General features: G+C 41.5%; 3 protein-coding genes and 1 long non-coding RNA gene across 4 annotated transcripts; 2 read left to right on the top strand and 2 right to left on the bottom strand.

Annotated features, from left to right (window-relative positions):
* Positions 1-967: 967 nt before the first annotated feature.
* sez6l2 (seizure related 6 homolog (mouse)-like 2) lies at positions 968-10916 on the bottom strand. The gene is made up of 18 exons (XM_076137037.1): positions 10859-10916; positions 10619-10747; positions 10308-10523; positions 8062-8195; positions 7529-7721; positions 7192-7377; positions 6896-7082; positions 6449-6612; positions 5565-5759; positions 4668-4806; positions 4073-4269; positions 3670-3864; positions 3163-3357; positions 2864-3055; positions 2610-2648; positions 2223-2340; positions 1669-1780; positions 968-1517 (listed from the first exon to the last, which is right to left on the bottom strand). The coding sequence occupies exons 1-18, from the start codon at positions 10914-10916 to the stop codon at positions 1488-1490; spliced, it is 2679 nt and encodes an 892-aa protein (XP_075993152.1). The 3' UTR covers positions 968-1487.
* A 2271-nt stretch (positions 10917-13187) lies between these two features.
* On the top strand, positions 13188-16496 carry asphd1 (aspartate beta-hydroxylase domain containing 1). The gene is made up of 5 exons (XM_076137039.1): positions 13188-13640; positions 14003-14209; positions 14316-14523; positions 15009-15122; positions 16001-16496. Exons 1-5 carry the CDS (start codon positions 13188-13190, stop codon positions 16108-16110), a joined length of 1092 nt encoding a protein of 363 aa, XP_075993154.1. The 3' UTR covers positions 16111-16496.
* A 1821-nt stretch (positions 16497-18317) lies between these two features.
* cabp5b (calcium binding protein 5b) lies at positions 18318-20056 on the bottom strand. Its single transcript, XM_076137009.1, has 6 exons — positions 20006-20056; positions 19635-19665; positions 19389-19532; positions 18717-18826; positions 18434-18581; positions 18318-18346 (listed from the first exon to the last, which is right to left on the bottom strand). Exons 1-6 carry the CDS (start codon positions 20054-20056, stop codon positions 18318-18320), a joined length of 513 nt encoding a protein of 170 aa, XP_075993124.1.
* A 1971-nt stretch (positions 20057-22027) lies between these two features.
* LOC142988046 (uncharacterized) lies at positions 22028-23242 on the top strand. The gene is made up of 3 exons (XR_012960557.1): positions 22028-22140; positions 22589-22671; positions 22929-23242. It is a non-coding gene; the product is annotated as an uncharacterized LOC142988046 (long non-coding RNA).
* Positions 23243-24690: the final 1448 nt, after the last annotated feature.

Raw genomic sequence — 24690 nt, 5'->3', positions numbered from 1 at the left:
AGCCGGTGGGTTTAAAAGTGTTGCATTTACTGATGGAATCAAACTTGTATATCATTTTCAGGGATCAAATATATGATGTCTTAGGTTTTTGTGTGACATTTCAAGGCTGAAGAAGGAGAGAAAGAAACACACCGATTTTTAGAAGAGTTACACCATTCAACAGAGACTTTATTTCAAGTTCAGCAAAGAAATTACTGCCTTCAAAAGACTGTTATCATATATGAAGCAAAGAAATGCTACTGATGATAAGAGAAGAATTGAGTCTACAAAGCAACAGTCTCCAAGATCCTTCATTTTGGCACGGTGAATGAGACTAAATTCACTGTTCAAAAAATCTGTAGTAAATAAATACGTAATGCATTACAGCAAGCAGCCAAGTTTGTACTTTTTCATCAACATATTGCATACAACATCAAATCTGATAACAATGATAACTGTCAATAACTATAATGATAATGGCAAGATATAGCAGAAGCAATATAATTTACAATCAGTGCATGCTTTAAGCATAATGACATTCATGTCCTCACCTTTTCTTATGTCATGTGACATTGGGTGAAAATGCACTCAAGAAAACAGCAAAGAATAAAATCAAACACTGTCTTTGTAAACACTATGGCACCAAGAGATGGAACACTTATGGACATTAAATTATTTAACATCGTATTTTGGCACTGGATTTTCATTATGTATATATATAATGAAAATATATAACCTCCCGGCACCGTGTAGGTATAAGTGAATTTATGAGGCTTATATATATATATATATATATATATATATATTCCTGTGTTTATATATATATATATATATATATATATATATATAAAAGTCTCTGTCAATATAAGTTAACTATTTACATTCAATTTGTGTATGTGTGTATTACACAGAGAGAGAGAGAGAGAGAGAGAGAGAGAGAGAGAGAGAGAGACAGAGAGTGAAGAAGGGAGAGAAAATGTTTGCCAATCTGAAACGTTTTATCGTTGCTGAAAAAAAATAATTTTGACCCTTAAATGTTTCAATATGTAACATGAGCCACATTAAAAATGAAAACATTCAGCATATATGCTCATGACTGATACCGTTGATTGTTGCAAATAAAGTATTGGCACGTTCTCTAATGATTTGGCTCCATACTACAGTCATTTATGAAACAAACCCTTCACCCATTTCCCTCTCCTGTTCTTTTGCCTCCCACACTGTAATTTCCTCTTTGTTAATAATTCCTTACCCTTCATAAGGCACCAGTCCCAATGATACAGAGAGTTGGACCATTTAGGAGAACCCATAATTTGCAGACCATCATGTCAGCACTGACAAATCCAAAATAAAACACTTCCACAAATTCAGAGATAAAGTGATGGTGAAACTTATTATAATGAGAAATAAATGACAAAAGGGAAGTGAGGCCATCCAAGAGCAAGGAACATGTTTTGTGGAAGAACTGAATATTGTGGTTTTCAAATCTCCACAAGACATTTTCTTCCTTAAATGGATACTTCATATTCCCGAGTATCCTGTGAGGAAAGTGAGAATAAAATCAGAACACACTGCAATAAAGAGATATTTCAAACATCCATTTATATATATTCTTTCAGTTTGTCAAAGTGAGACAATCGCGGAGCTCACATTTAACAGACAAGCATTGCTTGGTAGCTTTGCACTCACCCCCGCTTCATAAAGAGGATTGTTGAAATCCGACTCGACTGTAATGGGACTGTAGGAGTGTGTGTGTGAGAGAGACTTCCAGAAAAGAGGCTTCCATTCTAGTCTGCATATGCTGAGGATGAGGGAAAAGAACAGATGTGACCCATGACCTCCTGAACAGATAAAATAACTAATAAAATGACTAATTAAATAAAAGAAGTGTGCCATTCCAAATTTTCTCGCCCAGTTCAGTATAAAGGCCAAATAAAATGACTCATAGCAATAATAGAAACTTTGCTCTGCATCTAATATTTCACTATTTTTCATAATCTCAGTTGCTACGATATCAAGTAATGGCATGTTAGAAACGTTTGATATGACAACATAGTTTCTCATAAAAACAAATGTTATAAATGTTGTAAGATACCGAGCATTATGTGAATACAGAGGCTAATGCACGTAATCTTAAGTGCTGCCTGGTTCTAACTGTTATAGATGCTGTGGGAATTATGTTTATCCTGCCTTTTCATTTGAATGATCATTATTGCTAATAGATCTCTCCTCACTATACTTACTTTGTATAGTACATGTATATTCCTCCAATCAAGAGGATGACCAGGATGATGGGCAGAATGATTGCCAAGGCAATGTTCTCACTCAGGATCTGATGAGACGGCTCAAAGGACTGGGAGACTGAAAGTTCAAACATGAAAGGTTATCACATTAATGAAGAGTTTTTATATTCTTAATTCAGGTTATAGATAAACATCACTAATGATTGTATGTAAAATAGAGTACTGAACCACTTTGTTGTCTTGACTATGAAAAGTGTTTTGTTGTTTTAACTTTTAAATAGTGGAAGTTTGACTGATCTGTACTGCATCTGCATACGCATTAGAAACGAACGGTGAGGAAGTGTTTGACTAGTTAGTACGTAGAGAATACAGAAGAAGAAGAGTCACCTTCTAATTTGTGATCGTCCAAAAGCTCCTCGTATGCCACTGAGTGAAAGGGAGAAATATATCATTTACTTTATATTATTGCTAAATAGTTGAATTTCCTCCCCATCTGATGTCATTCCTAACAGAAACCCGTCCTCTCCCACTGGATACAGGAGAAGCAAAGCATTTCAGCTGGAACTTGGATATGAAATGTTTAGTCTGAATCGTGGGACAAGGATCTGTGAATGTTTCCTATAACTATGTGTAACCTTTACCTTTGCAAAAGGGTGGTGGGCTGTTCCACTGTGACGGATGACCTGGAACACAGCTGATGATGACCTCGCCAATGAGTTCATAGCTCTCATAACAGAAGAAACGCAGAGTTTCTCCTGCTTGGTAGCTGTGCTTGTACAAGGTTTGGTAGCCGTTGTCCGGGACGCCAGGATTTGGGCACGAGTCATATTTTACTGTTGAGAACACACAGAGACAGACAGAGGACAAGTCCAGCTACTGCAGTAGGTGTTATGAACAGAACAGACAAGCACGACACTTTACGGGGGAGGCCTGGACTTACAGAAACACTTTGGACTGCGGTCACTCCATTTGGGTGTGCCGGTGTCTCGTCCGTGACAGGAGATTTGGCTGGGTCCTTCCAGCTGGTAACCCTGGTTACAGGAGAAGCGGACAACCGTTCCGACTGCAAAGCCTGCCTCGGGCCGCACTGAGCGCGCTCCGTTCACCACCTCGCCTGGATCGGGACACTGCTGGACTGCAGAGGACACAGTGGGACCCGTGATAGCATTTAACATCAGCTAGCATAAGGCCATGAAGCTAGCTCAATAAACAGAAGAAGGCTGAACATGCGGGATTAGATTATTCTGAAAACTTGATCTGATTATTTTGATTATGAATTGAATAGACAGTATTTGTAAATGTTTATGCTCCATAAACTAATTCATAACCCCAACTAATTTATGTTCTTCCTTATTACATCATCAAATATGGTTATGTACAGGCACGTTATCCTGTCCCATTTTGCATTTTCCTTACATTAGCAGTACATTCACACATCATATCTGACCTTTGACACAGGTAGGTGGGCTGCTGCTCCATGAAAGGTCCCACTGGCACGTGATGATGTCGGAGCCACTGATGTCGTACCCGGGCTGACACTGATAGGTCAGCACGCTGCCTCTGACCGGGGGCGAGTGGGACGAGCTGATCCAGCCGAACTCAATTTGAGGGAGGGTGGGGCAGGTGTCATTTGGCGCCACCTCTGCAAAACACGCAGGGAGTGTGTAATGGAGAAAAATTATTGAAGGAATTACATTTTTAAGATAAATACACCTCACATGCCACGATGTGCAATAACTCAAATATACTGTACATCTATTTATACTTTGCTATATGTTCACAAACAGTACATTCATATTTTCATACTGGTTATGAGTCTGAGTCTGATTGTGTGTTAGACGCACGCTTACCACGATAATGAATGAGGAATCCCTGACTGAGAATGAAACTGGAATCATCTGGATCACTTTGGAATTGAATGGTGACCTCTGAACCCCCAGATACGACCTGGAAGCGCTCTCTGGACCCCAGGTACTGGCCGATCACATGAGACATGAGATCGCGGCCATCGAAAACAGTCAGCACATCGGTGTGACGGATGTTCAGGCTTTAAGATGGGAAAGGACATGATCCAATTTTGGGAATGTTGAGAAATAAGCCATGTAAATAAGGTGACAAATATAATAAATAATAATAGTAAACTTCACAATCAAACTTATTACTAAGTTTTATTTATTACTTGTCAGCTAATAAAGTGTGTAATAAGTAAATTGGCTCATTTAATATACTTATAGGTTTATGATTTGCAGTTCAGTAGGCAGTGAAATAAATGTTGATTTCATTAAAACAGAGAGTTTTACACTATAAGCACATTTCTAGTTCAATGTTCTGCCTTAATAAATGGAAATGAGCGATTCTTTAAGTTTTGAACCAGCAGCATTCAATCAATGGACTCAAACGGCATTGATACGTGTTCAACACAAGTAAACCAACGTCAACACTCACATCTGGACATCCAGCTCAATGCGTTTCTCCTCGTTGCCGTGGATTTGCCACACGCAGTCCAGGCCCTTGGAGTAACTCTGGGGCCAATCGGGAGAGAGGATGGTGGCCGAGGTCTCGGTCAGCTCCCCTCCGCACAGAGCTTCCACACCACGGGAAAGGAGAGAATGAGGAGAGTGAGTAGGAAGGACAAGAGGGATTATGGACTAACAAGCGGGAATGGGTGGGAGAAATTCAACTGCAGGAGGATTTAAAACGTTACAAGAGAGACCGGAGAGTTAACTGAGCTGTTATGAAGGAAACATAATGGTTAATTTTGTATATTTGTGGATTGTAAATGTTACAGTGGGACAATAAAATGGCAATTATAGCAGTTAACTTAATTGTATTTGTCCTATCTGCTATCTAATGTGTTCACGGATGACTGACGTGACTTCATCCTTGCCTTGTTCTTTATTTGACTCACAGTAATACACTCTGGAGAGCTGGGGAAGTGTGTCAGTAGGCCAATGGGAACACTGGGAACCCCGCTTTGTTTTGGTGGCAAATGTGACTCGACAGGTAGAGATCAGAACATGAAGACGGTGAGAAATCTGTCGTCACCTCCTCCGAGTCTGGATTGTCTTTCTTCTCTTTCTTCTCTCCGGGCTGAGCAAGTGAAGTGACTGACCTCTGCTCTCACCACCTCAGCTCACACTTCAGTCATCAGCTCAGTGTGCACAGTACGACAGGGTCAGTGTGACCTCATCTTAATGTGTCACATACTGTCGCTGTGGCATGATGAAATATGAATTGGTAGATGTTGACGGAGAAAGTGTCTAATAGTGATAGAGAAGAGAAGTGAAACGCGACTAACTGGCCTTTTCTTAGTTTTGCTGTTGTTTTGAGAATCAGCCTCACCTCTACACACCGGCTCGCTCTCATTCCAGTGGGGGTTGCTGGGGTCGACGCACTCGATCGTCCCGGCGCCTTGCTCCATGACGAAGCCCGGGGAGCAGGTGAAGGTAACCGTGGTACCCAGCTGATACGTGAGGTCGCTGCTGCTGAAATTCCCATGTGGCATGTAAGGCTCCCAGCAGTGTTCATCATCAAAGGCTATTAGAAGAACAGAGTTGAAAGGATTTCCTCATCAGTCGTGGAAATTTCTACCATCATGACGCACTTAACATACATGATTTATTCTTTCTGTGCTGATTTTGCTGCAAACTTCAGAGATCCACCACCAAAAGAGAATTTCTTATTTTGTGTAAACTTTGCTGGGAAGCGAATGGACTGCAGCAGTTGTTGATGTTACGCCTAACGTACCGGTTTAATAATGGAGGCAGAGCAATGCAGCTTTTCTCTGCACGCCCGACGCCTCAGAGCCCTTTTGGCGGAAAAAAAAAAGCCAATGTGGTATGAAAGCGCTCAAATCCTGAGCAGTGGGCATCTCTAAAGCCAAATATAACTCCCAGATGAGTGTGGGCAGGCTGGAGGCATTTAGATCCCTCATTATGCTGCACGTATACACAACAACAAACTACAGGGAGGGAAGAGCCTTTATTCTCTAGAAGATTGTCCCCCTGTCAATGTTTACCACTTCTTTGTGATAAAACAGCCCCAAGGTTTCACAATTCTGGTTGTGGTTTTTGTATTTGTCCAATTAAAAGATGGAATCTATTGTATTTTAGGTTGAACGCTGCACCAAGTTTCAAATATGACACATAAACGAGAAGAGAAAGGAGGAAGGTGAAGCTCCTATTTTGCTGAATGTGGAAAAAAAGGAGCGGAGTTCTCCCGCTCACCTTCGTATCGCAGAGCCAGCAGCAGAGGGATGGCGGAGGAATCGGCGGTGAGCTCCAAGTACAGCGTGGAGCTCTCACTCAGCAAACCACGTTCAGGGACGTCGTCCAGGTCCGAGTCGAAGAGCGGCGGAGACAGAGAACTGTTCCCACTGCGCACGACTAACCTAAGAGGGGACAGACCACAGAGGAGCCTGATGGGACGGTATGATTGGTGTGTGTGTGTGTTTGTGTATGTGGGGGTGGGTGGTGGGTAGTGCTGGGCCATGGAGAGAATCTGTGTAAGTTGTTCTACCCAAACAGGTGCAAAGTGGTGAGATGTCAGTATGAAGCACAGACAGTCTGTAGACGCCCGCACAAACCACCAGAAAAGGCAGAATCAGACTAAATAAGTTCAAATATCTGCGTGCCTGTGTCAGAAACTTTGCGATGCATAAACTCGTGACTTACTTATCGTCATCTTCATCCAGTGCGATCCTTTCAAAGTAGAGGTGGAGCCTGTGTCCCTCCTTGGCTTCTATTAACCAATGGCAGCTCAGGTTATTTCCGTTATTACTGTGGTTGCTGACAGATGGCGGAGGAGGCGACAGAATGCGGCCCACCGTTGCGTTGCGAATCCACCCCCCGCATGACACGGCTACGGAAAAGGAAACAATCGATCATCACACCAGTCACGCTGCTGATGTCGTGTGATTGTAGCTGTAGTATTACACAACATGGTTTTGACAGAGCAAACACAAACTGACCGACACATCGCGGCTCAGCAGTGCTCCAGTGGGGACGTGTTGCGTTGACGCAGGTCGCCACCTCGTGACCGCGCACCTGGAAACCTGGATCACAATGGAAGTGGGCCTGACCTCCGGGATGGATGTCCGTCACTGTCACTCCGCCCCCCTCAGGCGACAGAGGGAAGGGGCAGGGCAGCAGAAAGGCTGTGGGTGTGTTCAGAAAGAGAACAGTGACGTTATGATGTAGAATGAAAGATGAATAGTTTGTCTGAAAAGGCAATAACAGCACAATTTTCCCTGATCGATCGATGACAATGTTGCCATGTTGCCTAGCAGCTGCACTGTCGATACACACCTTGATAGTGGAGGCTGAACGTGCCGTGGTTGCTCTGCCGCTGGCTGCGATAGTGAATGTACACCTGATTGGTTGGACTGCGAATCACCTGACCCACTTTCATCAGGGTCTCGTTGGCTAGTTGTTCAAGTCCCACATCTCCATACCCCATGATGGCCAGGGACTCCTCCTTGGACAGATTAACCTTCCTCACCTACAGAGAAGATCATTTCAATCATTGCTGAATCTTGAAAGGAATTACACAAGTAACAACAAAGACATTAGAATAACACAGTTACAGCATTAAATCACATAAAAGTTACTGATTTACTTCATCAGCCCCAATGAGAATCTAACAAGGACACAATTGTTCATAATAATGCATTCTATGACTTATTTATGAAATAAACTTTAGCGATATTGAACTTTGTACTAAGTCTGTGCTCCTCTTAGGGAGTGAAAGGTGCAGTGGAATGGAGTTGCGTGGCTTCCAAAGCACCATGAAAGACTGAAAGTGGAGAGATGTGAGTTTGGAAACAAATACAGCACAGCACCTGGATCTCCACGCCGTAGCCTGCGTACACTGTGATGCTGTAGGTGCATTCCAGGGGCGAGAAAGAAGATGATGACACGGGATCTGGTGACTCCACAACATCCTCCATGGCTGACAGCGTCGCGTTGCATTGCACTGTGAAAAGCGGGAAGAGAGTCAATGTGAGGAGAAATCATTCCCACTCTGCTACAAGTTGGTGCTCAAAAGCATCGCGGCAGCTGTCAACGTATTCTCCCTGGATTTCATTATGTCTCATCAAAATGATACATGCTGATTAAAGGAAATAGATAAGTTCTCAAACCGCCTGCGTGTCTTTGTCTTTACACAAATGTTTTGTTGGGAGTTCAGTCCATCATTAAGGACGAGGTCATAGAGGGGCACTAAGGCAGTCATATATTTATATTGAGTCAAGTCTCCTGAAATGACAGTAATAAAAATGCAAATGTGCCCCCCCCCCCCCCGCCCTTTCCTCATGATTGGATTAGAGGGAGATGCAATCACAATGAGGCTGTGGAGCAGTTTGACGCTGTAACGGAGCTGTGATGAATCCATACTGGACGTGGGCGTATATTTGACCTCAACTCTTGTTAACCTTGTTTACCTACTAATGCGCCTGAAGAAGTGTTTCAAATTGGGGTTGTCATGGTGAAATCTTGATATTGTTATTGGTTGAGTGTTACCATTTTTTTTGTGGTGAACTCAATTACTGCTCCCGTGGTTTCATCACAGCGGTCACCAGTGAGCTCCTCCACTTCTCCTTTACCTCCTGACCCTCACACACAAACACAATCATCCTTCATTAAGCCTTCTGTATATATAGTATATATACCACATACTACATATACTATACATACTGCTGCGTCACTGCTTTATTATCCTGCTAATCATGACATTGTACTAATTTGATGAATAAAAATGATGATATTAGGACAATGACAACAGGGGTTTGCTCATAGTTAAACACACTCTTGTCAGTACTTTGTGTTGTGTTATGATGTGTAATGGTTATTTTAATGTTTGTTGTTGTTTTTTGTTTGTTCTAATTAGTAAAAAATTAATAATAATAAGACAAAAGACACTTTGTTGGACATATGTTTCTTTATTCAGAACAGGAGAATACAGTAACAGATAGCAGCCGACTGAAGTTGGGAGTTAAATAAATGATAAACAATAAATGATCACTGCCAATATTTTCAACCCTCATCAACGCATTCCAAATAATACAAAACAAATACGCCTACATCAGATTTGATAATGATGGAGCTATGACATCATTTCTGTTTCTGTCTGCACAGAATGTAACAAATGAATCCCAGCAGGTCTAATCAGAGTCACACAGACAGACTGACACCTGTGCCAGGAAAGGGCGTCATAAATATCAAAATACGGGTTGGAAAATCCACTCAGTCAGCTGCAGGCTCAGGTTTTACACACGTTGATTCATGTTTTGCGTACGAGGTAATAAACAAATGACACAAGAAAATTCATCACTCAGTAGTTCTGGATGGTGAATTGTTGTGTTTTGTTTGTTGGTATGGGAAGAGAGTGAAACTGAGTACATCAAGCACCTGTACTTCTCTTCAGCCATTTTACGTGGAGGTAAATTCATTTTGATTTGAATAATACCTACATTTCATTTTCCTGGATTGTGTGTTAATGTTGGAGCTGTCGAGCGTCCCAGAAGGTTTAAAGCCTGAATCCTGTAATAACAAGAAACATGTCATGTGGTATGTTCAAACACAACCAGGTGAATATTTGACTGTTTACACGCTTAACATTAGTGTAAAACATATGTAAGTGCCACGTATAAGTACATCCAGAGACAAATGTCCCTCACAGGACAGTAAAGTATACATTTAGATCTAAACAGCTTCCATTATCTACTTCTATATAAGGTTATACTAAACATATTTGACCTTAGCGGTACACAGAAAATCTAAATGTCACTATGTTAACTCACTAGCTACAAACAACTGAAACTATGGATTACTTAACAGTGATTTTGCTTTCCTGAAGAAATTCTGAAATAGTTACCTTTTCGTCGTCAAAGTGAGGCAGAGAGAAAGATTCCATGATGGATGTCCACTGCTCTATTCACCAAAAGCTGAGCCACTTCAGAACCACAGGTGGGATTCTGAACGACACGTCCGAAGCATTTCCACATGGCCGTATCGGAGCCACATCAGGTGGGATAAACAAGCAAAACTCAAAGCAAATCGGGTGGAGGCGCGCGGCCAGGTACTGTACCTGGCATGTGCATGGTGGTGATGGTGGTTGTTGTGATCAGAGTGGTGGTTGTCTCCTCCTCTACAGGCAGCGAGGACATCCTATTCCTCGATCCGGTCTGGCCAGCGGCGGAGGATGAGCTCAACACTGTGGTGAGCAGCCCCGGTGACATGACTGTACCTGTGGATTCCGTCTGGCCAAGCCCGGGAACAGCCTGTGTAGGGTTGGTAGTGGTACCTGCAGAGCCAAACGTTGAAAAAGGTTCAATTTGTAGAGTCATTTCTAATCATCCATCCACACTAAGCCATAAAGACCAACGAGTCTTAATGAACCTGTGTCTGCAGACGCGCGTCCTAAGTATTCCTTACTCTGCAGGGCGGCATGGATCAGGTCACCCAGGGGGTAAGAGTCAGGGGTGGATGTGGGTGTAGTATCAGGCTCAGGAGTCATGAAGCTCATCCCTGAAATAATGAAAGATTTACAAAACAACTTCAAAACAAACCCTAATCAGGAGGCGACGACAAACAAACACAGTAAATCATTATTCCTTTCACACATGCTTATACAGTTACCTGAAACTAGTTGGATCATGGTGACAGACAGCATCACAGCAAAACGCGAGAACCCCATGACTTCAGATGAGACCTGAGAGGCAAGAGGGAAGTGAGCAGATTCTATTATCACCTCCACAGAGGAATTATCTCATTATTCACTCCTGACATCGTTTATGATGATAGAGTTGACACATGGAAGGCTCAGAATAACCCATGTCGAGTGCAGTTTAAGTGTAACAGTACAGTATGAATCACGCTATTTCTTCAACATTATAGGAGAGATTCTAGCACAATTCAAGTCCCGGGTATATGTTTACATCACACAGGCCACAATGACTTCGTGGATCATCGAATGTGAGACTGTAAAATCTCTGCTCCACCAATATGGGGGGGGGGGGGGGCATTCAATGCATACGACCTAGACGCTGAATGGCAATAGAGCACTCATATGCAGGTTTAGAAAGAGCGGGACCCGTAAACGTTAAACATCGCCATTGACGGTTACATATTCAAGCTTTCCCTCTGCATGTTCTCCCCCTAAAAATCTGCAACATGCCCGAAAATGCGCTATTCCAAAATTCACCACAGGAGCGAACCCTGAACGCCGCACAACATCTACAGAAAGCTCGATTATTAACATTACCGAGCCCGTGTGGATGCGTTCACAGACACCTCCAGCGTTTTAAATCGAGGCGTTTCCTCGGTGAAAACGCCACAGAGGTGTGTGTGACAGAATGAAAGGGGCCATAAGTGGCAGCGTCCCCGGCCCTGTTTGTGCGGATGACCATTTTTTTGTTTCTCCCCCCCCCCCCTCTCTCTCTCTTCTGTAGCATCATTCATCATGACTGGGAGAGCGACAGCAATCTCGGGAAGGTTATAACGCGACGGAATGCATACCATTGTCTTTCCAAAGTTAGCGCCCGGTGTGTGTTCTTCTCTCTTGACCGTGTCCTGTTGCTGCGGGCCCGGGTCCTCAGCCGTGTCGGTGCCGCTGCTGAGATTCCCCCCTACCTGCTCTCCACCGTGTGTTGACGCATTCGGCTATGATGTGAGGGCATTTGTGTTGGAGCTTCTGCTGCACCCTAGTGGCCGTATGCTGTCACTGCACCGGCGAAGGGCTCCTTCTTTCCTCCCTAGCACTTCTCGGTCTGTGAGCGCTGGAGGAGCACACACGGTACATCAAGGTAAAGAGGCGTCACATGCAGCGCTGCGTTTGCGTCTGAATAACTTGTTTGCTCGTTAAAACACCCGCATGTTGCTGCATGGCGAACCTTTGTGTGTGTGTGTGTGTGTGTGTGTGTGTGTGTGCGCAGTGTTTTCCAGTAAGATGGTTTGCGCTAACGTGGAACGCGGACATTTAAAAAACGAGACAGGGGAAAGAAGCTGCGGGGGCTGATGCGCAGCAAAAAACAACAACAACAACAACACCCATAACAACAGAACAGGATGAAAGCTCACACCCGGACGTGTGAGACACAAGAATTAAGTCCGCTGGTGTGATGGTGTGTGGATCAGCTTAGTGGTGTCGCCTATAGCTGCTTCCATCAGGCTGTGTCATCACTGTGCATGTAACTGCAGCAAACACCAAGCTGATCCGTGGGAATAAAGGCTGTGAGGAGAGAGGAGCCCTCCCACCCGAGACCCACGGGGGCGCGCACACGCATGCACGCACGCACCGCCACCAAGTGCTACCTGTGACTATAAAGTAACAATAAAACCGCAAATAAACCCTCCTGTCTATCTCTCTCCATGTGTCTATGTGCAGCTCTGTACTTAACATTACACGATAGAGTCTTTATGGCTATGCAATACACAAGAAATAAGTATATAGGTATAGCTGCAAATAACAAAGGTTGTTCTGTTTGCCTTGTAGTTCACAGTGACAAATCAAAACAAACAAAAAAGGGAGAAACTGTCCTAAACTGAGCTGACAGACAGAAATGAAAATGAAACGTGGGGATATTTGACATCAGACTTATACATTTGGGGCTTAACATGCTGGATCATCTCTGTGCCCCAAAACATGGACTGGTGACCTGTCCTGACCTCTGCCAAGTGCATTCAGCTATATATACAGTATTAACCCCCTACGGCCCAGAGAGGGGGTTAAAATGAGCATTATATTAATTAATAGGACATCATAGTCGTCTCCTTCACTTACTTGGCTTCATAATCCTGTTTGAGGAAAATATCATTAAGTCTATACACTTAGGAATGCTTAGGGATATCTGAAGGATGCTTGCTGTAATGACCATCATGAGTTAGTTTCATAAATGAAATGATACACATATTCACGCAATGCCGCTCTTTCACAATGTCTTTCTATTTCCTCTTTCGTGTCTAAAGGATGGACTGGTCAATGAACCCCCTGCCACTGCCTTCATACGTGGAGCTGGGTGTCCATTCGCTAAGCGGTCTCCTGTGGACTCTCCTGCTTCTGTTCCTGTGGCACTGTTATCGGATGGGCTCTGACCTTCCCATCCCCGGCCACACGCACGCCGGGAAGCTCAAGTCGAGTTCCAGGAGGGCCATTTTGTCCCGGGGAGGCAGCTGTCTGGGAACTAAGTGCAGCGCGCGATCCAAACTATCAAGCGGCGATCAAATGACTCCCTTTATCGCCATGGATACAGAGGAGGATGAGGAGCAGGGACGGGGCTACCTCTCTCCAGTGCTGAGTCATGCCTTGTTCCCGGCTCAGGCATCTGCAGAAGCCAAGAAACTGTACGCAGCACTGCAAGAGTATGCCAAGCGCTACAGCTGGGTGGGCATGGGCCGCATTCACAAGGGCCTCAGGGAGCAGGTAGGCACGGGCAAGGAGAGGAAAGGTCAGGGACAAGATGGGAATGACGAATCTGAATCTAAATCTGAAGCTAAAGCTGAATCTGAATCTAAATCTGAATCTGAATCTGAATCTGAATCTGAATCTGAATCTGAATGCAAATCTGAATCTGAATCTGAATCTGAATGTAAATCGGAATCTGAATCTGAATCTAAATCTAAATCTAAATCTAAATCTGAATAAATAAATAAAGTACGATGAAGAAATGAAAAGTAAATATATGAATAATAAGTGAATGAAGTCGAGGAATCTGTGGCCTGGACTGCCTTTACTGTATTGTAACAGATATGAATGATTGATTTCTATATAATCTTCCCTCTCAGGTCAAATTGAATGATCTCTCTGCCATCCAGAAGCCTCATCTCTTCTTCCTCCCAGACGTCCCGAGCGTTCCGTTCTTCTCACGCGACGCACATCGACACGACATCGAGGTGTTGGAGGCAAACTACCGTGTGATCCTGGCTGAATTCCAGGCTGTTTACCTGAGGGGCATTGACTCAAAGTTAGGTTGGACCTGTATGGGACCAAAGGTAATAACAGGATGTATCAGACCTATATGAGAAAGTCCTATAGGTCAAATCACATCATCTCATATTTAATTGGACTTCTTATCCTCCCGCACTTCCTGTTTTTCAGGGCCAGGCGGTGTTTCCCTTGTACAGTGCAGGGGTCAGTGTGGCAGGAAACTGTCGCTCCTGCCCCTGCACCTACCGAACGCTCCTCTCTCTCCGTACCTTTATAAGCAGTAACTCCTTGGGGTCTGCTGGGTTTTGGCTGTTGGGGCCTGGAGCCACACTGGGGAGCTCTTATGGACCCACTAACACACGGCTGCGCTGCCACCTAGGTGAGTTAAAGTAGTAGTAGTAGTAGTAGTAGAAGCAAACACACTAGGCATGGATGGATCTATATGTGGATTTGCATGAAGCAGCTATTCTCACAGTAAACACGCCAAATGTGTGTTAATTACTTCTTTTAATCCACCAGTTTAACACTATCAATATACTCAATTCATTCTGTTGTCATGTGCGAGCATCAATAGTGATCAGAAATTCTACTTTGTGTTGGATTGTGTGTATGTGTTCATGTCATGTTATATTATTCTGCTGTTCTCTCATTAGTTTTCTGTCAAACTTTCCTAATCCAAAAGAGGGAAAACCTTGCATAATGCCGTATTTTGTATAATTCCCCGTCTGCTCAGTGATCCCTCTGGTGGTAAGCTGAGCTGTTTTCCATTTCGTGCACGCAGGGGCTGCAGTGTAAGCTCTTCTTATTTCAGTGAAAGCACAGTAGTTTGTAGTTGGAAAAAAAAAGCGATTATCCCTTTTGTAGGTCTGCAGACTCCTCCTAATTGTGAGCTGGTGGTGGGGGGAGAACCTCAGTGCTGGTCAGAGGGACACTGCCTCCTGGTGGATGACTCCTTCCTCCACACTGTCTCTCACAAGGGTGAGTGACTGACATGCAGTAGCTCCTCTGTTATGAGTGCGTACATGAACACTTTCTGGGTCCACTTCCTGAGGATCAGTCAGACAGGAACTGAGCCGTGTTCTTACTACCAAAGCTGTTGAAACCAACCTTTTACACAGTAGACCCCCTATTTCCGGGGTCTTCCTATGCGCCAACTAATCTGCTCCTTTCCTCTTAGTGAGCCACAGAGGGCTCATGGATCTGTTTTGAGTAGAAAAGTCTCTTCGTCGCTCGTCCAGGGCTCTTGAGCTCTAAAAGGTCAACGGCCAATTCTTGAGATAAATCTCACTCAACCACACACACACACAGAAACACACATACACACAAGTGAAGTTTAAATCTACTGGATTGACCAACCGGGCGACCTCACATCGTATTCTTCCTCACACAGAATACGATGCTAATTAAGAAAAGCCACTTTGCTCACCTTTGATGGCCGTCTCTGTGTGGGGAGACGCACCTCAGCGGCAGTCCAGCAGGTTGATCTCCTCTATCCTGTTCAGCGACGCCAAAGTTTCTACGGATCCATTAACTGAGACAGAGCTGAGAGGCTTCTTCTTTTATTCAATCATACAGGAGTGTTGCACATGCACACACTAAGACTTCCTAAGAGCAAACGCAGACTTTAATACCAAGTGTGTGTAGGGGTGTGTGCTAAGGGACATTTCGACATTTCCCGTTAGTTCTGATCTTGGACATTTCTCGTTAGTGAAAAGCGCCGGTTGTTTATACAAATATGTCTTCAGTGACCAGCTGCCTCTGCTCCCTGACAACGACCTCTATAAACACAGTACTGCAAAAATGCTAAGAACCTATAAACAATAGAGTTTCTACAATACCACTTTGTCTTTTTAAAGGGCCACCAGATGAAGGACCACGCGTCATTCTGAGTGTGGATCTCTGGCATCCAAACGTGGCTGCAGCTGAGAGACAAGCTCTGGACTTCATGTTCAGCCCAGACCTCTGAATCTGCTCCTGACACTATCAACACACACACACACACACACACACACACACACACACACACACACGCACGCACGCACACACACACACACATGCAGGGATGCCTTATCTTAGCCCTGCTTGCTGTTTGTCATACATGTCAATTTAAACATCATTCCAGCCAATGAATCACTGTGTGAATCAAACCTAAGAATTACGCAAGCCATTAATCTTTCAATTGGTGTCAGATCTGCTGTTCCCACCTGGAAGTGCCACATGTATTATAAAGTATTATGTTGGGAAATTAGAGACATTGGCTCATTTGACCTAATAGCGACTCAGAGACAAATATGACCCCTCATCACTTTAAAGCACAATGAAACACGAGCAGAGGTGTTGTTTCAATGTAAAACTTAGCCATGTGTCATCATATATTATACTAATGAATGCTCTTTGCATGTGAAACATATTTGCCATGATTATTGAACTTTGTTTTGAGTTGGTGCATGTGTTCATTTAAACTCAAACTCTTCAGATCAGCCTTAGATGCTCTGTTTATGAAATGTAATGATTTGTGGTCAAACTGTAAAACTGTGACAATATGAAAGTCATATACTTCTAAATTCCCTATATATATTTCTTTCCAAATTTTAATATATTTTCACTTTAATATACTGTGATTGTTACCTGTTATCCTATATCTTTGCATTTGTGTTGACACATAGTTGATCTCTTTCTTGGTTCTTATGAACAGCATGTCCACATCAGGGTTTTTATCAGCTGTGTCTCACTTTGAAGCAACAAATAAACCAGCATGCTCAATATGACTGCACATTTTTATTACTTTTAATCAAGAGGGGTTTGACTGAAACACTGTGATGAACAATTGAAAGTTGTTGATTTTTTTTAAAAACAGAAAAAAATATATATATTGTAAGAAAAGAGGGAGAATTTCAAAAGGAGACACACACACTTGCATGTATAGTGTTGGTGCAGCACCAGTTGTATTGTGTATCTCAAGACAATAAAACTATGAGGAAACATATGGATCTCAACATTAGTATTCAGGGGTCATTCCTGCATGATTACTAAACTAACAGATCTGATGGCCGTCTGGCTTTATTAGTTTATTATTTCTACACATTTCTACATTAGAACAGATAATTATAGCTGTGAACAATATCTCAAAAGGAGGATTTCATTCATTCAGTTAAATACTCACTATATCAAACTCCATACAGGCAGGAAAACCAAACTCAGTTAATAATCAGCGGTTAATTCATTGTCAATGTTAATTCATTCAGAAAATAGTATTTACATGTGCGCTTGTAACTTGTGGTGAAAAGAAGATTAAAAAGGTGAAAATCTAGGATACATGCATCAGTAAGAACACATTAGACGCACATGTAATGATTTAAACACCAAAATACACTGGACTACAGATTTGGGATCATTTAGCTCCTTGTAAATACATCTTTTCCAATGCAGCTGTGATTTGTCTGCCATCTGTTCATGTGAGGCTCATGGTGCGGATTACAGAGACCCCACTAATCCACACAGAGACAGATTATTCCCCCAGACTGTCTATATGCACATTTATGTAATTTCACAACGTTTATACTCCATTCTACATTTGATTCTATTGCCGTTTGGCTTTTTGTCAAATTCATAAATAGACAGAACAAACACTTCAAGGAGCTCCAGGTTTCAGTGATCGTTCAATGTGGCAGAGAACCATTTAACGCAACGCTAAAATCAAATACATCAGTTACTGAAAGTTTAGTGGATTAAAGTTGATGAATTAAGTATGCGTACAGGAAGGACAGATGTTCTTTTGTCAATGCTGCAGTCACGGTGGAAGGCACAGTCAAGGCCATGGGTCAATCATTGAATTTGAGAGCTGATTGCTGAACTCCACTGTGTCCTGTCAGATGATGATGATCTTCAGGAGCACAAAGTGGTTTCAGGAAACAAAGAATACGGCCCACTGGCTTCTTCCAAGGCGACGTGTCCAGAATCCAGTGCTCATATCTCCTAGGGAAATATATCAACTACAGTATAGCACCTGACTGTCCTTAAAAGAAACACTGGAGAATCTGCTACGTTCTCCCACTTGGTGTTAATATTTTGGACAGAGAAGCAATAACTACTAAACCAAACATGTAAAATGATCAATCAAAAGTATCATCAGCACAAAATAGAAGATAAATGCCCGTCTTCTTGGCGTCGTCCTCATTCCCGTGACATCATTTTCACAAACTCTGCAAAGACAACAGAGAAGTATATGAACTATGTGCAACCAGCCTGAACCTCTATTTTTGTCCCCGGTGTCTAATTCTGTCTCTCACCTTCAAAGTCGACTGTCCCGTCCCCGTTGTTGTCAGCTTCTCTAACCACTGCCTCAATTTCATGTTTGCTGGCATGTTCACCTAATAATCTTTTCATGGCGTGTCTCAGCTCTCCAGACGTGATGGCACCGTCTCCATCTATGTCAAACTGAATTCGGAGGGGAGAAGAGACCAACACTGTGTAAATTATTAATAAGAAAGGAAAAACTCACCATTGTATTTGCGTTGTTGGACGTTGGCTTCATTTAGACAATGTACCTGCATGAATGAGAGAGAGACTCACCTCTTTAAAGGCATCTTTAAGTTCCTTTAACCCAATCATCCCTGCTGTTTCAGCCAGAAGTTTGGGGGTCATAAGTTCAACAAAATCATCAAAGTCCACCCGCCCTCCCACTGTAATAAGACATTGGAATGTTATTGCACAAGTCACCATAGAAGTCACAAATCAGAGAACAATGCAGCAAAACAAAATCGGAACATTGCAGAATAAGATCGACAAATGGCAGAAACAACTTACTCCAATAAGTGTGTTGTGAGCATATATTTGTTAGTTATTAGGCCCTGTTGACACCATGAAAATGTCCCCAATGCAGCTTTAACTATTTAGTAGTCACATGTAATAATAAATAATGTATTTCTTGCAGCATCCCTTGCAAAAAAATGTACAAAACAAGAGAAAAAAGCATTAAATATTTAAGAATTCAATAAGAATCTAAGTGAACATGACCTCCCTCTGAATTATTGCCTAACAGAAACACATTACCTCAAGTTTTAATTTACAGAATTAACCTCTAAGCAGAAATCTAGAACTATATCGTTAAGTATTTTATTCATCTTTTATTTGTCTACATAGTGTTGAACCAGATATACAGTCTGTTTTTAGCAGGATAGCAGATTAAAAAAAAAGTATTAATTCTCTTTGCTGATTCTATTCCAAATATAAGACAGGACTCACAGTTCATGTTGATGTTCTGGCTCAGTTCAATCAGTTCCATTTCAGTCGGCATGTATCCCATCGTCCTCATTAGGTTTCCCAAGTCTTTACAGCTTATAAAACCATCCTTGTCCTTATCAAACTCTACAAAAGCTTCACGTAACTCTACACACAGCAGACAGGACACGGAACAAAGTGAGAAGGAAAACGTGTGAGGAAACTCAGGGAACTCGTGGAATTTTGAAAAGTAATGTGAAATATTCTTACCGTCTATTTCATCAGACATAAGAGTTCTTGACTATACAAAAGAAAAACAAAGTGATGTTGAGTTAGAGTCATTTAAAATGTCTCTATTTACATTTTTGTTCACGTTGGCATCATCTTTAATAACCTTATCTGATACGGTATATGCCAACTAATAGACAGATTACATCCATGTGCCATGTTACACTTCACACATCAAACAATCAAACAAACAACCTTGACGGGGCCAAACCATTACAAACCACAGAGGAGGAGATGTTGATGTATTTAATGTCATATTTGATGTACTTCCATCTTCCTGTTTTTTAGGTAGATAATAGATAATCTGACAATGACATCTATCTCTTACAAAAACACATAGTATGGTGACTTACGTATCTCTTCTTTCCTCCTTTAAGAAAGATGCACGGCTGCCTGGCACTCATTATGGCACGTTTGGGTCATCTATATGTTACAGTCCAAATGTCTGTTTGCTTGTGTCTGTGTGTGTGTGAGAGAGAGAGAGAGAGAGAGAGAGAGAGAGGGAGGGGGAAAGAGCATATATGTGTCTGTGTGTAAAAGCCTGGTCAGTCCTGATCTGTGTTTGCCAGAGAGGATGGATGAAGTCTCATATGGATTATCAGCTTTGGTGTAGAAAAGAGAGATCAGGTTTAATAAACAGTGTTACAGTCAAACATTACTGTCATTCTAAATTATTATCAAATTCAATTTAGCTGCAGTAGGATCCATGTACACTACAGAAGATGGTTGATCCTGAACGTTGCCATTCCTCACCTCCTTCCTTGGATTTCAGTGTTTGATAGAAGGAAAAAAGGAGCATACGCAAAAAATGTCTCTGTGTTGTTTCCGTCTTGTCTTCCTCTCATGTCCTCTCCTTGTCTTTTTGTCGGATGCTTGTTGAAGAGTTTTGGCTGGGTTACAGCAGATGGGAAATGAGACAGCGGGAGAATTGATAGTAGGTCTAGCATGAGATGGATTGTGGATCACATGCCATTATGTAATATAGCAAGGAGCCATTTCCTTAATTATACTCTATCAACATTGTTTGGCAGCTGTGGTTTGATGACATATTAGATTTCCTTTAATGAATGAACTGGCTTTGTAGTTTCAGTTGTTTCAGGTCATCAATCCCTGCATGTTAGTTATCATTCATTGTAACATATTTCCATATGAGGACATACTTTATTTGTACTATTATATAAGCGTCTATGCTCAGATGATATTAAAGGATCTGCTATTTAAGAAGATTCTTCTCAAACCGACACGCAATGCTCACAATTTAAGCTGACTTGCCTGCGTTGCATGAGGAGCCAAACGCACGAGTAGGAATTAAATCACCACATAATCAATTTGGTTAAGTATTCAGTCAGTGGTGCACGCTCTTTGTTATATAAGGCACTAATAGTCATAGACATCTCCAAATTTCTTTTTAAAATCTTTTTATATAATAGCACCGACCACCGACTTCCCTGACATACAGATACAAACAAAAGTGCATATTTAAGCATTTTAATAAAAGGGAGGATTCATGAGACGGCTTTTTCAGGATTATGTTAGAACAAACAGTCGGTGATGTATTAACACTCATCTTAAGTGCTAATTGATTGAAAGATAATTAAATTGATAATTGACTAAAAGATATAAAGTGAAGATGATGTAATTGCAGTGGTGTATTCGGGTGCAGGCATATTGGCTAAACACCCCAACACTTACTCACAAAAGCTTTTGGTTGAATGTTTTAATATTTCAGTATTTGCCCACTGCTTTGCACAGATGGGAAATGACAGCCCGGGCACTGCCTCATCCTCACCTCTAGATGTTGCTACAGGCTGAGGGAATGGAGGGTTTTTGCAGTAGAACATTATGTCCCATATAATGTGTTTATAGAAGCGTCCGCCAACATTTTTAACATTGAACACAAACTGCTGTGGTCGGGATTAAAACAGCTGTGGAGGGTAAACAAAAAAACGATACATAAATCAAAACTCCACAAAACATTTTCACTATGTTTTTAATATACATTTAAAATAATTTTGGATTCTGAAATATTTTCATGACCACATTTGAAAACAATAATAATGATCTGAGGGAATTTAAGATTTTGCAACTTAATTATGTGAGGCCATGTGTTAGCGTGTAAAGTGAAGGATTTTTTTTTTTTTTTCATCATTTGTTACATTTAATCATATGTGTTTAATATATTTTAATCACTTAACCTAACATTTACTTAATACATTTAATTTCATTATTACGGTGGCCGAGAACCGCCACCGCTGCAACTAAAAGAAGCGCTGCAAAAATAAAAAAGCTGGTGAGCAAAAATAAAAAAATCGGTGCAAAAATAAAAAATGTGATGCAAATAAAAGAGCCACAACGGAAGTGGGTTACCGGGGACTGTTTTTGCCGATGCACCTGTGTGAGTAGAAGACGACGCCGACGCACCTGTGTGAGGAGAAGAAGACGGCGACGACGACGAGAAGAAACTACGAATAGGAAAACGAACTAGAAAGTAAGTGAACATGATGGTGTTTAATGTCGCTACGTGTACTTTTTAATGTTATTTGGTTAGGCCAGGTAACCCCAGGTTTGAAGTTGAACTGGAGAATGCCGGTGTATTGTTAGCTTCGGCTAACACGGGGAGACCACTAACGAGAGTGGAAACAACTGACGGCTACAGCTTATTACTATCGTTGTTGTTGTTGCTTGTATCATTAATAGTCATGCTAACAATAATCTAAGGCGTTGGTAACAAGTTATTTGGATGAATGTGAAGTTTAAGCTGTGTGAGGTGGCCAGGGACTTTTGTGAAAATACCGTGACCATAATGTCAGATTGAGGTATTGAACTTACGACTAAAATGTAATTGCAATGCAATTTAAGTCCAAAGCAACCTAATGATACTTGTTTTTTTGTTTTTTTTGCAAATCATAATGTCTTGTCCTTTTTGTGGACATCAGCAGCCTCCGAAACTAATTTGTCGGATTCAGAGGTGATCATCATGAGTCCAAGCTCTGCAGAATTCAGTGCAACTGATACATTGGTGAGTGCCACATTTGTTGTGTCTTACATTGATTATTGTAAGTGCTGTCTGAAAATGAAAATGTTTCTAGATTTTACATAGAAGCCATGTGTTTCTGATGAAACGTGCCAAAATAGCATTTTAAATTGCGGTAAATGTTGCAGTGTCCTGGCCTACACATATTTTACAAACTTCAATATTTATGTTCAAATTTGTTCAGCTCTAGTTCTGTCAATCAAATTTGAAGTGCTCACTGATATATTGTTTTTTACTTCCAGATATGGGAACCTGCAGATGGAGAGTCAAGCACTGACTCAGCAGCTCTGGTAATTGTAGCTCCGAAACATAGTCTATCATTCACACTTAGCCTTGTCTGAAAATATTGTCACACAATCAAGGCTTAAACTACTTAAAATAATGTGTCACACTCTGACCTAGAGATCCATGTTTGTGTACATTATATTAAACATTCCATTTTTTTTTTTTTTTTTTTGTATTGCAAATAGACTGTTGTCAACACCGCACATTTTTATTGTATTTGATATCAGGAATGTGCTTGCAGCTTCAGCTTGTTTCTATAAATAAAAAATAAAAAAAACTACAGACTGTTCTTTTTTTTTTTAAAGATTTTTTCAGGCATAGACAACTTTATTACAGATGTTTGTACGTTGCTTTGGACAAAAGCCTCTGCCAAATGACAGGATAGAGAGGAAAATGACAACAGCAATATACAGCAGCAGCAAATACGACACATAAAAAGAAGTTTGTTTTGGTGTTGTCACAACACAAATATGTCCCTAAAATTTTTACAGACCAGCCATGTTTTTCAGGGTCATGTAGTTCTCTACAGCTGATTCCCACTGCAAAGGAGCTCTTACACCACTCTGTCGTTGCAGTTCTCCAAAGAGAGTTTCATGCTCATCCCCAGCAGGAGTTGCTGGCACTGGCATGATGCTGGTGATGTGGTTCAGGGTTTGGGCAGATGCTGGGAAACCACAATTGCTAGGAGCAAGTACAGGAAAGTGTTCACACTGAGCAACACATCATTTAAGTTTCCTGTTAAGTTTTACCTTCATGGTCATTCCAATTATCTCCAGAGTTTCTTACAGGACAAGGATGCAGAGACCCAAAGACAAGCAATGATCTTAGGTTAAACTAAGTATCAAATATTAGAGAAAGCACTGCACATGAGGGAAAACTTTATTGTGAATCTTAAATTTTATAATCAAAATGTTACAAAATATTTTCAAGTGCATTCAAGTACACACATTTTAGAGCACCACATTATTTCAGTTTTTACGTAATTAATAACAACATAAATAATAAATAAGGTGACTCCAGGAGGAGTACTAGCTTCAGGACCTGAGGGCTAGGACAGAGGACACTATATTAGAGGCTAAATGATGAACTGCATAATGAACATTTTCAATTTTTACAGAGAGGTGAATAAATGAGATTATTTAGATTATCATGTGTGGGTGACATGGTAGTTAGTGATTAGAGTTATTGAGGAATCAAGCTATTCAATGCACTCGTTAAAGTTAATTAATTGAAAATATCTTTATATAAAAGTAGCACAGTGCAAAACATTCAAAATTGTTGCATAGGATTTTTTTTACAGGGATCAGTAGCCTACTGGACTAAGACACTTTCTTAATTTTTCATGTCTTCAAATTTATTGTATTCCACATGCCTCTGTTATGGATTTCACCATATGAAGTCATATATGCATGACTAACAGACAGTATATTCTCTGAAAAAAAAAAATAGCAATCCATCATGTTTAAGAACCTCATTAACTGTCAGAAAGAAATGTACCTTCATCTTGAAGACTCCTTAGGAACCTGACATTTCTACAGCATGAGCCACAATATACCAAGACGGATGGAAGGTTCACCCCACAGAATGGACAAAACATGACCTGGTAAATGACAAAGCAAAAACAGTCAAGTTTAGGATTCAATCTGACATTATGGTCATGGTTCTTTCTCAAAGGTCCCTGGCCACCCCACACAGCTTAAACTTCACATTCATCCACAT

Source organism: Genypterus blacodes, unplaced genomic scaffold (assembly GCF_046128005.1).
Source record: "Genypterus blacodes isolate CSIRO-AG114 ecotype Tasmania unplaced genomic scaffold, CSIRO-AGI_Gbla_v1 ptg000291l_1, whole genome shotgun sequence".
Taxonomy (NCBI): domain Eukaryota; kingdom Metazoa; phylum Chordata; class Actinopteri; order Ophidiiformes; family Ophidiidae; genus Genypterus; species Genypterus blacodes.
This window is presented reverse-complemented; position numbering and strand designations above follow the sequence as displayed.

What these genes read in the sequence shown, in the direction of transcription:
- cabp5b (XM_076137009.1), bottom strand. Translation starts at nt 20,056, where the DNA reads ATGAGTGCCAGGCAGCCGTGCATCTTTCTTAAAGGAGGAAAGAAGAGA. An exon ending in CCAGAACATCAACATGAACT is followed by an intron (nt 18,827 to 19,388) that starts GTGAGTCCTGTC and finishes GTCTTATTACAG; the next exon opens with TGGGAGGGCGGGTGGACTTT. An exon ending in TTAAAGATGCCTTTAAAGAG is followed by an intron (nt 18,582 to 18,716) that starts GTGAGTCTCTCT and finishes CTCCGAATTCAG; the next exon opens with TTTGACATAGATGGAGACGG.
- sez6l2 (XM_076137037.1), bottom strand. Translation starts at nt 10,916, where the DNA reads ATGGGGTTCTCGCGTTTTGCTGTGATGCTGTCTGTCACCATGATCCAA. An exon ending in GTTCAGCCTCCACTATCAAG is followed by an intron (nt 7,378 to 7,528) that starts GTGTGTATCGAC and finishes ACACACCCACAG; the next exon opens with CCTTTCTGCTGCCCTGCCCC. An exon ending in CCGCAGTCCAAAGTGTTTCT is followed by an intron (nt 3,056 to 3,162) that starts GTAAGTCCAGGC and finishes TGTTCTCAACAG; the next exon opens with TAAAATATGACTCGTGCCCA.
- asphd1 (XM_076137039.1), top strand. Translation starts at nt 13,188, where the DNA reads ATGGACTGGTCAATGAACCCCCTGCCACTGCCTTCATACGTGGAGCTG. An exon ending in ACAAGGGCCTCAGGGAGCAG is followed by an intron (nt 13,641 to 14,002) that starts GTAGGCACGGGC and finishes CTTCCCTCTCAG; the next exon opens with GTCAAATTGAATGATCTCTC. An exon ending in ACGGCTGCGCTGCCACCTAG is followed by an intron (nt 14,524 to 15,008) that starts GTGAGTTAAAGT and finishes TCCCTTTTGTAG; the next exon opens with GTCTGCAGACTCCTCCTAAT.